The sequence below is a fragment of the Hippopotamus amphibius genome, chromosome 4 (genome assembly GCF_030028045.1).
Source record: "Hippopotamus amphibius kiboko isolate mHipAmp2 chromosome 4, mHipAmp2.hap2, whole genome shotgun sequence".
NCBI lineage: Eukaryota > Metazoa > Chordata > Mammalia > Artiodactyla > Hippopotamidae > Hippopotamus > Hippopotamus amphibius.
The window spans coordinates 88727109-88742950 of NC_080189.1; the positions used below are offsets into that span (position 1 = coordinate 88727109).

General features: G+C 37.8%; 1 protein-coding gene across 1 annotated transcript in view; it reads left to right on the forward strand.

Annotated features, from left to right (window-relative positions):
• The window catches only part of FBXL13 (F-box and leucine rich repeat protein 13), a 171375-nt gene that overhangs the window by 3397 nt on the left and 152136 nt on the right, over positions 1-15842 (forward strand). The window contains exons 3-4 of the mRNA XM_057732585.1: positions 10956-11059; positions 11529-11619. Of these exons, the coding sequence (XP_057588568.1) occupies positions 10956-11059; positions 11529-11619 (195 nt within the window). The remainder of the gene's footprint in view (positions 1-10955; positions 11060-11528; positions 11620-15842) is intronic.

Consider the following 15842-nt stretch of genomic DNA (forward strand, 5'->3'; position numbering starts at 1 on the left):
ACAGAATGGTGATAATTGTTGAAACTGGGTGATGGGCACATAGAGTTCATTATACTATTGTTTACTTTATATATGTTTGAAGTTTTCCATAACAAAAAGTTATTATAAAAGATAGTCATGGCTGGGTGTTTTTTCTCAGAATGTATGTAGCTAGGGATGGATGGAATGACAGGCTTGATTTGACTGTATAGTCATTTTCTATTTGCTTGCTATATCAATTATTCATAGCTATGTAACACAGTTACAAAACTTCCTGGCCTAAAACAACATGAATCATTTAGTTTGCTGAAAAATCTGAAATTCTTGCAAGGTTTTTTAAGGAGAGCGCGTGTCTGCTCCACGTGGCACCATCTGAGGCGGATCAGCAGGTGTTAAAGATCTACTTTTAAGGTGGTTCACTCGCACGCCTGGCAAGCTGGTGCCAGATGTTGGCTGGGAGTCCAGTTAGGTCTGTGAACCAGGAGGCTTGGTTCCTGCATGTGGGCTTCTTCATGGGCTGCTCGGACTTCCTCACAGTGTGTTGGCTCAGTTCTAAGAGCAAGTATCCCCAGAGAGAACTAGGTAGAAGTTATATTACCATTTATGACCTAGGCTTGAAAGTCAACATAACATTGTTTTCACCTAGATTCAAGAGGAGGGAACATAGACCCCACTTCTTGATGGCAAATGTTTCAAGGTCACATTGCAAAAAGAGCTCATGAGAGGTGAGCTCTATGTTCTATGTTCCCCAGAAGCAGATGTATACTGGACATTAACAAGTTGTCTACACAACATCTACTTCCTTCTTCCTAATATTTCTTACATTCTTATTCCATAACCTACCTCTTCCCCACATAGCCCGTGTGCCTCAGGGAAACTGACTATCCTTATCTCTGGGGTTGGACCCTGACTGGCTTATGAAACTGGTGCATTCAAATTCCCTGGCCACAATGTTTATAACTGTGGCAGGTGGTGCTGAGGATTGTGGGAGAGGGAAGGATGTAATCTAAACCAGTTTAGATCAGGTTGCTGGTTGGAATGCTGGGACAGAGATATAGCATCTCTGGATGTTCATGGGGAAGCATGTAGCTTTGGGAGCCATTGCCAATTCTTTTGCGTCCACAAGGAAAGATGGTTTTAGTGTGAAGTGGATTCTGAGGAAGGTAGAGTTGGGGAATGGAAAGAAATCAGGTCTCTAGTGACATCAGTAAGTCACTGGGTTAGTCACCCTAAAGCATGATCTATTTTTAGAATTTCTAGTATAGGAGCCAATAAACTCCATGTTTAGTTGAGGTTTATTACTGGAAACCTAAAGTGTTTGAATTAACAGAGGAGGATTATATTTTATTATGAGATTGCCTAGGTTTGATTCTTGGATTTGCCGGTTACTAATTGTGTGAATTTAAGCAAGTTTCTAAATATCTCTGCCTCAATTTTCTTTGTAGTGAGATTCCGAATAGATGAGGGACAGGTCCTTATGTTCTAGAGTAGGAGAAAGCAATTGTGAAAGGGAAGAATGGGAAAAGAAAATTGCAAAATGTGTCCTGAGGCAAATGAAGTTTAGGAAAGAATACATAGGAAAGGTGAGGATCTGGAGATGGAGTCTTTTACACTGTTCATGCTCACATATCCCTTGGAAAGCCTTTGTGGGCTTCTAGTGGTTTGTACACTAGCTTAAAGACTGCTGGATTTTATGTTCGATTCAAGGTAGTCACGTAACTTTTTTTTAAAACAACAGATTAGGCTCTGGACACCAGCCAGCCTTTTATTCTTGGAGAGGATGGCAAGAGTGGTCAGCTAAGAAGGGTACAATTAGACCATTTCATCAGCAAATACTTGCTGGGCATCTACCACGTGCTAGTAGAAAACATCTCAACAGCTTCAACCACTTGCAGCCGTGACTCTGAAGCTGTCTCTAGCTTAAACTTTCTCCTGAGTGCTCTGTGCATTTATCCATTTGGGTGTCTACAGACACATTAAAAAAGTGAAAAGAAATAGGTGAAGTTAATTTTAACAGTAGATTTTCTACAAACCAATCTATCCAGACTATAATCATTTCAAAATGGACTCAATATAAAATCATATTGTCTTCAAAGTATATTTGCAGCACTTGCAGCACATCTCAATTTGGACGAGCCACATATGAAGTGCTCAATAGCCACATGAAATTAGTAGCTGCCATTTTATTTTATTTTATTTTGGCACACGGGCTTAGTTGCTCCGTGGCATGTGGGATCTTCCTGGAGCTGGGATCAAACCCGTGACCTCTGCATTGTCAGGCAGATTCTTAACCACTGCGCCACCTAGGAAGCCCAGTAGCTGCCATTTTAGACAGTGCAGATCTAGAATGCATTAACATATTTAATAAGCCAGAGAAAATTACCTTTGACCCAGAAATGATCATTGTGTCTTTGAGAAGGTTGTTGTTTTCACGGGTCCCAGGCTCCTGGAACTTCAGGAAGAGTCTGAGTGGCACAGGGAGGGTAGAGCAGTTGTCTAGTTAGGTTGGTCACCTGCAATCAGTGTCACACACGGGACAGTTATTCTCACATGCACCAAAATAAATTGATAACTATTTTCAAACCTTCAGAAGTCACAGTGATTAGTTTTTTATTATGAAAATGAACAAAGTGATATGAATATGCTATAGACTGAACATTTGTGTCTCCCAAAAATTCATATGTTAAAACCCAGTCTCCAATGGGATGGTATTAGGAGGTGGGGCCTTAGGGAGGTGATTAGATCATGAGAGTGGAGTCCTCAGAGATGGGGTTAGAGTCCTTATAGTGAAGACTCCAGGGAGCTCCATTGCTCCTTTCATCATGTGAGGGCACTGTCAGAAGATGGCCATCTGTGAACCAGGAAGTGGTGCTCACCGAACACAGAATCTTCCTGCCCGTTGATCTGGGACTTCCAAGTCTCTACAACTGTGAGAAATACGTTTCTGTTGTTTACTAGTCACCCAGTCTATGGTGGTCTGTTATAGGAGTCCAAATGGACTAAGACAGAATAAGTCAAGGACTAACTGTTGCCATGGCTTGTCTCAAACCACAAAACCCTTTAAACCCTTAGCTGAGAATGACTCCAGGGGAGACTTCTGGGGACATGAGAAGAGATTCAACAAGTAGCCCTGTTATCTTTCTGAATTTTACCATCCCTTTGAGATTCTCTCTTTGTTTACTCTTATATCTTGCATCCCTATCTAAATGAAGCCTGTCCCAGTAAAGGACATATCAAATGTATAGAAAATCATAGATGGCTAGTGTTTTAATTGGCTTGGGCTGCTGTAATAAAATACCATAGACTGGATGTCTTAAATAACAAAAATTTGTTTTCTCTGTTCTGGGGGCTGCAAGTCTAAGATCAGGGTGCCAGCATGACCAAGTTCTGGTGATGGCTCCCTTCCTAGCTTGCAGATAGCTGCCTTTTCACTGTGTCCTCACTTAGCAGAGAAGGAGAGAAAGCAAGCTGTCTGGTGTCTCTTTATATGAGGGTGCTAATCCCATCATGAGGAGCCTACCCTCATGACCTCATCTATACCTGATTACCTCCCAAAGGCCCCATCTCCAAATACCATCACACTGGGGATCAGAATTTCAATATATAAATTTTGCGGGGACACCGTTCAGTCTATAGCGGCTAGGAGATGTAAGAAAACTAACTTAACTCCACTGACAAAAACAACATGTAGATGACAATAAATTATTTTCATCAAATCAACAAAAATAAAAATGTTTTAATTCTCAGTGTTGGCAAGGTGAAATGGACACTCCCATTGGCTACCAATGAAAGTATAAATTGAAAATATCTTTTTAGAAAAGCAATTTTGAGAAATGTATGAAGAGCTTCAAAATACACATTTTGATTCTATATTCTATTTCTAAGGAAATAGAGGTGAAGATACATTTTATTATTAGTAGTGATAATTAATATGTATATCATATAATTTTTAATAATGGGGAAAAGAAACAACCTAAATGTCCAACCATTTATAAATTTTTGCACATTTATGGTACACTTTTTATATAATAGGTTATCAATCAACCTCAATACATGATGTTTTGAAGAATTTTGGGTGGCATGGAAAAATGTTCACAATATAATAACTAGCCAGGAATAAAAAAAGGAGATATAAAACTATATATAGTCTGATCCTAATTTTAATTTTGTAAAAAATATATGTATTTAGGGAAGACTGAAATTAAAATTTTTATTAGAGGCTACTTCTGGTTGTCAGGATGATGATTGATTTTTATTTTCTTTGTATTTTTTTTTCAATTTTCCAAATTACATAGAACATATACTGTTTTTATAATCAGAAAAAGTTCATATATTACAACAAAATAATGAAAACAGTCTTATATGTAGGAAAAAGTGCCTCCTCTTTTGCTTTCCCATACAATTATCAAGTGAACTTTATTGATGGAGAATTAGAAAAAAAATACAAAGAAAGCATAGGAAGCATAAAAACATTCATTGCTGGGAAGTGCTGGTTTCTCATCCTAGGAAGTCAGCTGGCTGGCCAGTTTGCAGGCCTGTGTCTGGTCTCCCTGGGATGAGAGCCCTTTTCCTCTGGCCACTGTGTCAGCTGAGGTCTCCTGGGCACCCTCTTTCCTAGATGGGCCAGCCTCTGTTCCAGCTTACGATGGCATTTTCATAAAATCCTCTCTCTCTGCTTTCAGTTAGGCCTGTGTGTGGCTAATTGCACACTGATAGATTTCAAAAGTTTATTTACTTATTTATTTTAGCAGAATCCCAGGGTTCTAAGAACTCTTATGGGGGATGCTCTACAGGTTAAGAAAGGGCACTGGGGAGAAAGAAAGCTCTGCTTCTTCCCTTTACACCCATCCAGCAATATCCGAGAGCAACTCTGCTTTCATCTAGATTATATTTGGGGATTCTCATGAGTCTGGGTTTTTTTTTAAGATTTTTTTTTTTTTTCTGATTTAAAAAACAAATTTGAAACCACTGTGATCAATCACAGGAAATAATCTCTTCCTTCATGGTTCAGGTCCTCCATGTTGCAGCAAGTGAGTGTTTTTCCTCAGACCATCAGCACCTCTCCCAGCTTTCATGCAACCTAGATGTGTTGTTTATACAACAGATATAAACATAGAGACAATTTTTAGATCTTGGAGTCAAGTATTTTTTTAAACTTTAATTTTAGATTTGAAAAAAATGAACTAAGTGATCAAACACTTGGGAATTTGGGCAATAAAATATTTACTTTCTATTTATTATTCTAAAATTTGGCAAAAGTGTATCTTATAAATTCAAAGTTTTAAAAAAAACTATCTACATGTAGACACTGAGAGCCTGCAACTCAATATAATTGTGGGGAAACTGAATATTGCCTTCTAATTCTTCACTCTCACTATAATCATCATATCTCTCTCTGAGAACTCTGCAATACTCATCTCACCACTGTTGGAATCTCCTTCTTTGGAGATATTCTTTCCCAAAAGGAAGGAATTTGTATTTTAAAATATATTACTAAGCTAGGAGCGCATACATTGGAGCCCTATTGGTAAAATATCAAACAGTAGGTCATCGAAAGTATTTAGAAATGTGTTTTTCCCTCAATTTTCCACACACTAGGCAGAAGTCAGCACACTGTCGACAAACAAGGCCTGCCCCATAGGGACCAAAGATGGGCAAGATATTCAGGGTATAGTGTCTACAAAACTATTAAGCTCCTACATATAGAGATTGCATCTGAGAGTGAGAAAGTGTTAGCTCAGATTTTGTTATAACAGCTAGGAAAAATTAAAGGAGTTTGCAAAACTAGATCTGCCCAGTAGAGGGCATATTTAAGTTACAAACCATGATTTTTATGCAAAGTTTTCTATTTTTAGAAATAAATAAATACATTTTTAAAAAAAATTTTATGCAGTTTTTATGCTTTGTATTTCTTTCACGATTAAGTTTCCAATCTGTATTTTAAAAATACTGTGTTTATTTCTAAATCACATAGACTCTACTACCAGAATTTTTTTAAAGACTAATTGCTACAAATACTTGCCAGAGATGCAAGAATCAGGAATTACTGAGTATATAAGCAAGAGACCACAGGCTTATATAGAAGAGAAGGAACTAGTCACACTAACTCATTTTGCTGGACCTTGGGACTAGAAAGTTGTGGCTTCTCCTGAGGGCAATTATGTTTGCTGAGTTCCCTTAGCCCAGCCAGCCAGTTCATAGATGCAGTTCCAGAGGCAAACCCATGGGATACTTAAACAACCCCAAAGCATATGACATTATTTCTCCAGTAGCAATTCACCTGCTCATCTAGGGATTACATGGCTGGTGCCCACCTCCCCGTTGGGCCAGGCACAGTCCCACGGGTATCAGGATCCTGGTTTATTGTCTTGTTCTCACTTCATAGAGACTTCGTCTCCTCTCCTGTCTAGTCTGCCTTAAAACCCCTCATGTTCTGGCCTTGGGGGCATCTTCCTGTCCCTGAAGTTCCTCCTTAATGGCCAAATCCAGTTTTTCCCTTTCAATAATCTTCCATATGTTTTTAGTTATAGAGTTTCTAAAATAAAAATTTGGCACTCTCTACTTAAATGTCGACAAGACACAGAACCCCCTTTATTTCCAAATTTTTAACTTACTAACTTTCATGGAAACAAATTAAGATGTTCCTAGAACTACAGCATGCTAACACCGTCTCTACCGCAGAACGGGAAGGTGAGCATTTCTGAGATGTCCGTTTGGACTTGTTATGGGGGTTGGAGGGTAGGGAGGTAGGAGGGACTTTGGACAGTGTTTAGGAACTTAAGCCTCTTCCTAAGTAAAGGTGCTTTTCTGTAACTATGTGATGCTGACATTGCAATTTTAAAGGCAATCTCATCTGAAAAAAAAAAACACAAAACAACAAGGTATAAACTATATGTTGATTACTGTCTATTTGAAAGAAGAATGTGTTTTGGGGTTTGCGTATGAATAAAATATTTTGGAATACATAGTGTGAAAAAATCCCTCAAATTCTAGAGAAAGATACACATGCACACAATTTTGTTTGAGTGCATAGTATAGGCAGGGGAGGAATCCTGGGTTTGTAGTTTAAAAACATGCTGGCTCCGTGAATCACTTGGCCCTTCTTTGCCTCATCTGTGAAATCCAGAAGCAAGAATATACCCTCTAAAAGTCAAGGTCATCCCTAGAGGGATATTGGAAACACACTGAGCTGTGACTCTCTGATGTATGGTCATCTGTGACCTTTGGCCTCGTGATTAGGCCAGGAGTTTGCAGGAGTTTGATCATGAATGACCTGTTGGGTCTAGAGGAGGACCCAGTCCTGGGTCCTGGTAGGGAATTCTGGCCTCATCACAGAGTGACTCTATCTGCTTCTCTCTTACATTTATCCTCCACTCCAGCCAAACTGGTCTGTGCCCCTGAGGCTTTGCTCTAGCCAAGAGAAAGACCCTTGCCCTCTCCTTACCACTTGAAAGGTTCTCCAACTGCTGAGGGCCCCACAGGCATTTGGTAATCACTTTTATCTATGACCTCATGAAGCAATTATCTTCTCTATTGCTATTTAGGACCTTAGCATTTTTACTACGTTTATCTGCGTTTCTAAAAAGATAAACAAGACTTGCTCTCTCAAGTGTCTTTTATCTATCCATAGTTCTAATAGGCAGTTACTATCTTGCTATTTATATTTAAACTATTGTTCTATAAACTCTCTCTCCTAACCATTTCCCAGAAGATGCATTGGTCTTAATCTCTTCCAATAGACTTTGTATAAAGTCAGTCTCTCTTTCTCTGTCATTACACTCGCCTTTGAATTGTACAAGGGAATATTTTTGAATTTCTTTTCTCTTTGTCCAAGTCTTTTCCTCTAGTGGCAGTGATAATTAGCAGTGGAATGGTTTAAAAAATGATGATGGCTTGCTATCACTTTTATCTATTGAGTACTTATTTTGTGCCAGAAAACAATTCAAAGTACTTTAATATATTAATTCATTTAATTATCATGATAGCCCTATGACATATATATCTTTATTATCCCATGTGTAGTTAAGGAAACGGAAGAACAAGAGAAGTAACTTGTCAGAGGTTACATACTAGAAAATTGCAGATCCAGGAGTTAAACCCAATGGACTCCATTCACTGCATTATCTTCCTTCTTGAAAGATGGGTAGTAGTGGAAAGGAATAGAAACAACTGTCTTGGATAAACCCCTGTTTGTCCTCAGGACCATTTTCCAGAATTTTTGAGAAATATTCTGGGCTGAAATTAGGGAGGCAGAGCCAAAAAAAAATGGAGGATTGCACAATTGTTTTGTGAATTTACAAGCCTGAGAAAGCCATGGTAAGTCAGTCAGTCATGGTCTTTTTTGTCCTTGACCATGTAAGTTTTCACTAAGAAGGCTAGCAATAATAAAGCCCTACTTATTGTTTCTGAGAGTCAAACATTCATCTTGGGGGCATATTTGCATATTTTGTCTCTGCTTATAAAGACCAAGCTAATGGTTTTATAATTTTTATTTTCACTGAGCAGGAAAAAAAAAATTGATTCACTAACTATGCTTTTCTATTTTCATGGAGCTATGCACTGTTCACACATACGTACATATGTGAAACCTCAGGATATTTTATTTTGCCCAGTGGGAAACTATGAACAGTGAGATTTCTTATGCAAAAAGTGAACATTTGAACTATGCTAGTTCCATATGACTTTATTAGCATTCCACAGACTTATCCTTTCAACTTGATTTGATTTCTGCAGGATAACTTTTCAGGAAAAGTAGTTTTCTGATCTGTGGAACTTGGAAATATAAAGAAATAAGCTTCTCATATTCATTAATCAGATGCCAATTTTCTTAATAATTTAAAGCTGAACTCCAGTAAGGCCCTGGTTCTCAGACTTTAGTGTGATAGGAATCACCTGGAGAGCTAATCAGACTGCAGGTTCCTAAGCTTTATCCTCTGAGATCATTTCATTCCCCAGGTTACTCTGATGCAGATGTCCTCTGGGTACCAGACTAGGATGAAGGGGACATTGTGGAGTAGGGAGCAGAGAAACTCAGTACTGTAGTGATCGTGGCACAAAAGTGCTAGAAAGCAGATGGGCTTTTATCAGGGCTATTTAGGGAGCTGTCGGACGTCTAGCCTCCAGGTGATAGACAACTTCAGCCTTTAGGTAATAGAAGCCCTTAGGCAAATCCAGCTTGCCAGCTTTGGTGAGTACACTGATCTCCTGTGCCACTATATTTTTTAGCTTTGGGGGAGAAGGAAATCAGTTGTAGATGGCTGCGTGCTCACTGTCAGCAGCTGGAGTGGGGCTAGGTCAGGAGGCGGAGCTGGGGAGGGAGAGACATCGAGGTCTTACCTTTTGCCATAGTCCTAAGGGCTCGGTTCCCAGCCCATAGGCTGCACGCTAAGAGGGGGACATGGAGCTATTGTAAATAGTAATGTGCTGTGCAGGTTCAATCAGGAGAAATTATCCTTTTCTTATTTGGAGGAAAACTACGAGAACTGCTGAGAGTCTAAAACAGGACCCCCAGGCCTGGGTCTGTTGACACTAGGCCCATGAAGGTGGGAAGAACTCTGCATGATTCAGAGGTGGAATTATTTTGTTCATGAGAGAGAGGAGTAGGAAAAAAGCCAGCAAGAGTAGGCCCTATGTGGAAGAAGGGCAAAAAGAGTGCCACACCAGCCTTATATACAGACACACACACACACACACACCACCACCACCACCACCACCACCACCACCACCACCACACCCACAACAGGAGACCCACCAGTGAACCAAAGAGGGAAAGAGAAATGTCTAAGGATTCTAGGCGGTTTCTGTGGGATGTGTGCTGTAAACCGTTTTTCTCTGTCTCAAATGGAGAGAGATTCAATACATGTCTCAACAATACTTTTATGAGAAGTTTCTTCTTTGGGGAGGAACTGAGAAGAAGATAAGATGGCAGCAGCTTTCTGAGGCTCCACATATGTGCCTTAAACAATATCTTAGATCTAATTCAGTGTTATTTGTTTATCAGTTAGGTAAACTGTGCCACAATTTCCCAAATATATACCCTGTAGATGTTGTGAATAGTAAAAATTCAAAAGCATTTTTAAAAGACTTTTTGAATTCACAGTAGATTTTGATTTTGATGTAGAATTTTCTCAATCACTTTATATATATTTTATATATATATACACACACACATACATACAATGGAAAACAACTCAGCCATAAAAAATAATGAAATAATGCCATTTGCAGCAATATGGATGGACCTAGAGATGATCGTACTAAGTGAAGTAAGCCAGAAAGAGAAAGACAAATATCATGTGATATCACTTATATATGGAATCTAAAATATGATACAAATGAACTTATTTACAAAACAGAAACAGACTCGCAGACATAGAAAACAAACTTGTGGTTACCAAAGGGAAAAGGAGGAGTGGGAAGAGATAAATTAGGAGTTTGGGATTAGTAGATACAAACTACTATATATAAAATAAACAGCAAGGTCCTAATGTATAGCATGGGGAATTTTATTGAATATCCTATAATAAACCATAATGAAAAAATATATCTGAATCACTTTACCATACAGCAGAATCTGAATCACTTTACTATACACCAGGAACTTAACACAACATTGTGAATCAACTATATGTCAATAAAAAAGGAGTTCCTCATATTTAAAAATGGTAGAAACCATTGATCTAAGGTAATCACAACTATGTCTTCAATTGGACTGTAAAGTACTCCTCACATAACGAAATACACTGTGTAATAACTCTGTTGCCATTAACAATGGATTTTTTTTTAAGAGTAAAGGTAAACTGCATTTTGTTCTGGTTATTTGATAACATTGATAAATATAGAGGGGTATCTATAAAGCACATTTACTTTAAAAACTGTTACATTTTTTGACTTTGTAATTGTCTGACAGAAAGCCTGTCTGTTGCTCAGTAAGAAGATGCAAATCCAGAAACACTGATTCTGTTTCATTTCCCCAGGCTCTGTTATGTGGTCTGCTTGTTACATGTCCTGAGGATCCCCTGAGGTATTTAGAGGAAATGATCACTGCTGTAATGGAAAATGGTCTCAAATGTCTTCTCTGGTAAGTATTGTTTTGATTTATGGTAGGGAGAGATTTTCTTTGGAAGAGAAAACACTCATTGTATAGTATCAAAAAAGGTCTCACTAATGAATGTTTCCAATCTTAAGACTGTTAAAGAATCCCTCCATAGGCTTTTAAGTCCCCCAAACTTCAACAGGAACAATTCTTCCACTAGTTCTTAGCTTAGAAACATAGCACACTCTCATCAACAACATGTGCTCCTAGGGCAGTTTATTTCAAGTTGAGGATGAGGACAGGGAGGCATGCCTTCTTGGGGAGCACAGCAGAATCTTGAGGGGGAGTAGTTTGAAAAAGCCCTCCAGGTGATCCTGACATGCCTCTCCCAAAGGGAAGTGTTTTTCCTTCCCTTTCCTTCTCCTCCATCCATTAAAAATCACTGATTTAATTATGGAACTAATTACTATGAAATGAAATTATTTTTTGACTGCATTTTATGATTTTATTAAAGGGATATGTGCATTGATCCATCAATGAAACCAAAAATTCGGAGACTGTCGGAAACGTGCATGGAACAACTTTTTGGACTGGATGATCAGCTGGTAAGTATTATCAACCATTCTACACTATACATCTTAAGTTTGAATGGAAGGTCTCAAAAAAGATTTTAGATTTCATGAGAGGTGTGAGGTCAGACTGTTTTTGAAATCAGGGGCACTCAGAAAACTGAAGGAACATTATACACACATATACAAGCACGCACACACACACCCACACACACAACCACACTCATAGTAACCTCCCCAAATTTCCAAGAAGCATTTGGACAGGCAGTTATTCTTTGTATTTCTGATAAAATCTTTCTATTAAATTTCCCCCTTTCTCCTTCTCCTCCTCTCCTGCATCTTCATATTGATAAAAATAGCATTACAGAAAGCTTTAAAGGAGGATATTTTTCTGTTCTAATCTACTTCCTCTGTATTCCATCCCCCTCTCCATTCTCTCTGCTGTCTGCCCAGGAATTATGCTTACAAAAATATGGCTGAAACATTAATGAGACCTAACTTAAAAGCCAGACCAACGTAATGAAAGGAACAATCAGCTCCAACAGCTGGTTTGGATCCTGTAAAGAGGGCAAGGAAGTAATTCAGGATATGGAGACTTTTAGAACAAAGACTGTGTATCTGAGAGAAGCTAAAATAGCAAAAGGCATGTGGGGAGAGAAACAGCAACACGAATTAGATGTGTGTGGGACCATGTGTGATACCTCTAGATCCCAGGCTGGTGTCTCAGTGAGCACAGGCAGGGCTAGTTGCTGGTGAAGTCAGGCACTGAAAAGTGGAATCAAAGCCATGGTCACTGTGGGTGCTGAGAGCCAGGAATGATCTGAAGCATCATTTAGAAGGATTGGTAGAGAGTAACACCAGATCCTAATCAGTGGTCTACAACAGAGAGAAAGAAATAGAGGGATGGGATATTTCTGCCAAGCCTGATATGATTCAGAGGCAACAATACACTAGGAAGAACACATATGTTTGATCATAGTTGATCTGCATCATGGTGTGTGGGTGTCTTAATGACTTTATCAACCACAGAATTTTGATCCACAGTGGAGTGCAGATATCTGCAAACTGTGTTCTTGGAGGTGTTTGGGGGCAACCTCAGGAGCTGGAGATGGAAGACCCAGGAGATGGGATTCTTGGTCCTCCCCTCCTCACCCCTTATCCTCTAGAATAGTCCTGCACTGCGTATAACGTCACATGAAAAAAAAATTGAAAACCATTGCTATAAGCTACTAAAATTATTAAAAGCACTAATCTAGAGGGGTAAACGTTGTCAGTATTTTGAAAATGACCTTATAAGACACAATCGGATTGTGTCCAATGTCTAACTAGAAGCCTATAGAGATTCTTTAAAAGCACAGAATTCTAAGAGACACTGTAGCTACTTTAAATCTAAAGTTTTATTTGAAAAGGATTTCTCAGAGATATTTCATGACATTAAAAGCACAAAATATTGGAAGCTGACCCAGATTTAGAAAAAAGTATGACAATTCACCAAGGCATAGAAAGGATGCCCACTTCATAAGTTAGAAAAAACAGAAACTAACTACGACTTTGCAAACTGTAAATCTCTAGGTGCCTAGGATTGCTTAGAGGGCTCAGCTTAGGTTGGATAGATTAATTTATTTCTCCTTTACCCTCAGAGAAAAGTGATTTTTTTTCCACAAAGAAATAAGACACTGTAATCATCATTGTTTCTAACATTTTAAATTAGAGTATACTAAATAAATATTAGTTTTGCCCGCTCCCCCCCATTTTTCTTTCCTATACAGTAATAACTGCCAATCAGAGAGTTTGTAATGTTTTGATAAAATGTTTTTACAGATCGCAAACACTTGTAATTTTCCCCATTGATTATTAGGATTGCTTTGCATGGTTTCAGCATGCAGTCATTTTTATGGCCTCGCACTATGCAGTCCTCCACAGGAAGGACAGCCTGTGTATATGCCTACTTATAAATATGCATTTGTTTCTACTTATGCAAACAGAGAAGATTGAATACAAGAAACTGTGAGTAAGCCAAACAGTTAAAAACAAATAGAGAAACTGCTCTCATAACAGTAGATACAGTTTAAACCGTGTTCCAAGATTAAAGAATCAATGACTGTAAGGAGGAAACTAAAGACTTGATTCTCATTTCTTAGGAAATGAAATCTCCAGATAGGCCTACTAATTACAAGAAGAAAAGGCATCTTAATATTAAAAACATCTTTTTATTATAGAAAAATTTAAACATAATTCAAAAGCAGAGAGAATATATAATGATCCTCCCTCATTCAGCTTAAACAATAATCAACATTTTGCCAATCTTGTTAATTATTCTCCTCTCCCCCACTTTTGCTGGAGTATTAGAAAGTAAATCCCAGGAATTGTATTACTTTACCAGTAAATACTTCAGTGTGCATCTTTAACAAGAAATGGTGTTTTTAGAGAACATAGCACAGTGCAATTGTTTTTGAAATGTAATGAAATGAGCAATAGTTCCTGAATATCATCTAGTGATGATTACATTCAGATATATATAGACTCCATACTCAGTCCATATTTGTGTTTTCCAAATGCCTCAAAAATGCCTTTCTACACATGGTTCTGTTAAACTGAAATCCATATAGGGTCCACATATTACACTTGGTTGTTATGTATCTAATGTCTCTTGTAATCTGCAATCGTTGTCCTTTCTTCTTTTTTCCCATGCTACTTATTTATTGAAGAAAACAGATCATCCGTCATGTCAAGTGTCCCATATTCTCATTTCCTCTGGAATCCTTTCATTTGTTCTGTGTCTTGTATTTCCTGCAAGTTTGCAGTTAGATCTACAAACTCCATATTCAGATTATTTTTTCCTTTTTTCCTCTGGTGACAAGAATACTGCAGAGGGGATGTTGGGTCCCTTCTAGTGCATCACGTCAGGAGGCATCCGTGGTCTGCTTGACCTACTTTTAATGAATCTTGATTCCTACAGACATTAACTAATTGCTTATTAGTTTCATCCTACAATACCCATATAATGGTTTTGAAATAACAATACCACAAGACCACTAACCATAGGACTATGGAAAGCAGTTTAAGAAAATTATGCAATTCTTTTTCCTTTTCAGATGTATGTATCTTACTTAGTATTTTCATCAAAATAATAATTTTTTGTTACCTAAAACAATATTTTTTGTGTTGATGGTCATCTTTTTTCTTTGATATAATTATGCTTTTTCAATTATTTATAACATTACATGATAGCAAAAATCCAAACAATAAAATGAGGAGTATTCAGAGAAGTATTGCTTCCTTTCCTGCCTCTTTTTCCACTCTATTCCATCACTTACTCTAGGGATGGGATTTTAGTAGCTTTTAGTTTATCTCTCCATTGTTATTTTTGAAAAAATATGAGCAAATACACTGTATTCCCCTCACCTTTGACTTCTTACACAGAAGTAGCAGACTACATATAGCCTTCTGCTTCTTGCTTTTCTCACTCAGTATGTCCTGAAGATCACTCCCTTATATGACTTTTAAAACGATTCTATCAGAGAGATCACTGTGTAACAAAACTCTAAAATCTAAATGAAAGATGTGGTCTTAAAAAGTCTTACTGATGTAACAAACAAAGCTTAACTATGAAAAGGAAATTTAACTTTATGAACCCAGGGGCTGGGGTTTTAGTAATGTGGGAGAAGCAGACAGATCTTTTGGCCTAAACAAGATAACCACATCCTATATCCTTGCTGGTTTGCGAAAGTATTCTTTTTCTTTTGCGATTGGGCAGGTTACTGTTTCCTGAGGAGGCATCAAAATAAGTGTTACTGTAATTTGGAAGGAATAAAAACAGTGAAGTGTAGAAATAATGAAGATATGAACCAGATTCATATTGTTTACTTTAGGATAAGTTTAAGTATAAAGTAATAGTAGCTAATGATATGGCATTTACGCATGTGTGTCTGCTATACATGGCATTTGAGAGTTCTAAAGAATATGTTTGTAAGTTTTTAATTTAGTGCAAGTTGCTTCAGGGACTTTACCTAATAAAATTTGCAATAAACATTTACATGTTTAAGAAAAATGGATTTTTCCAAGTTGTATTGACTTAAATATGTGTTTATTAAACAGAGCTCTAAAATACAAACAGTAGTGAGTGTTTCCCTCCATGCACAAAAGCCCCTTGAGCATTAAACAGTCTTTCAATTATTTGCAGAAGGTCAAAAAATAAGAAAATTACTCGTGAAAAATGCAACACTTCATGTCATGCCATGGTACAGTATGTTAGACCC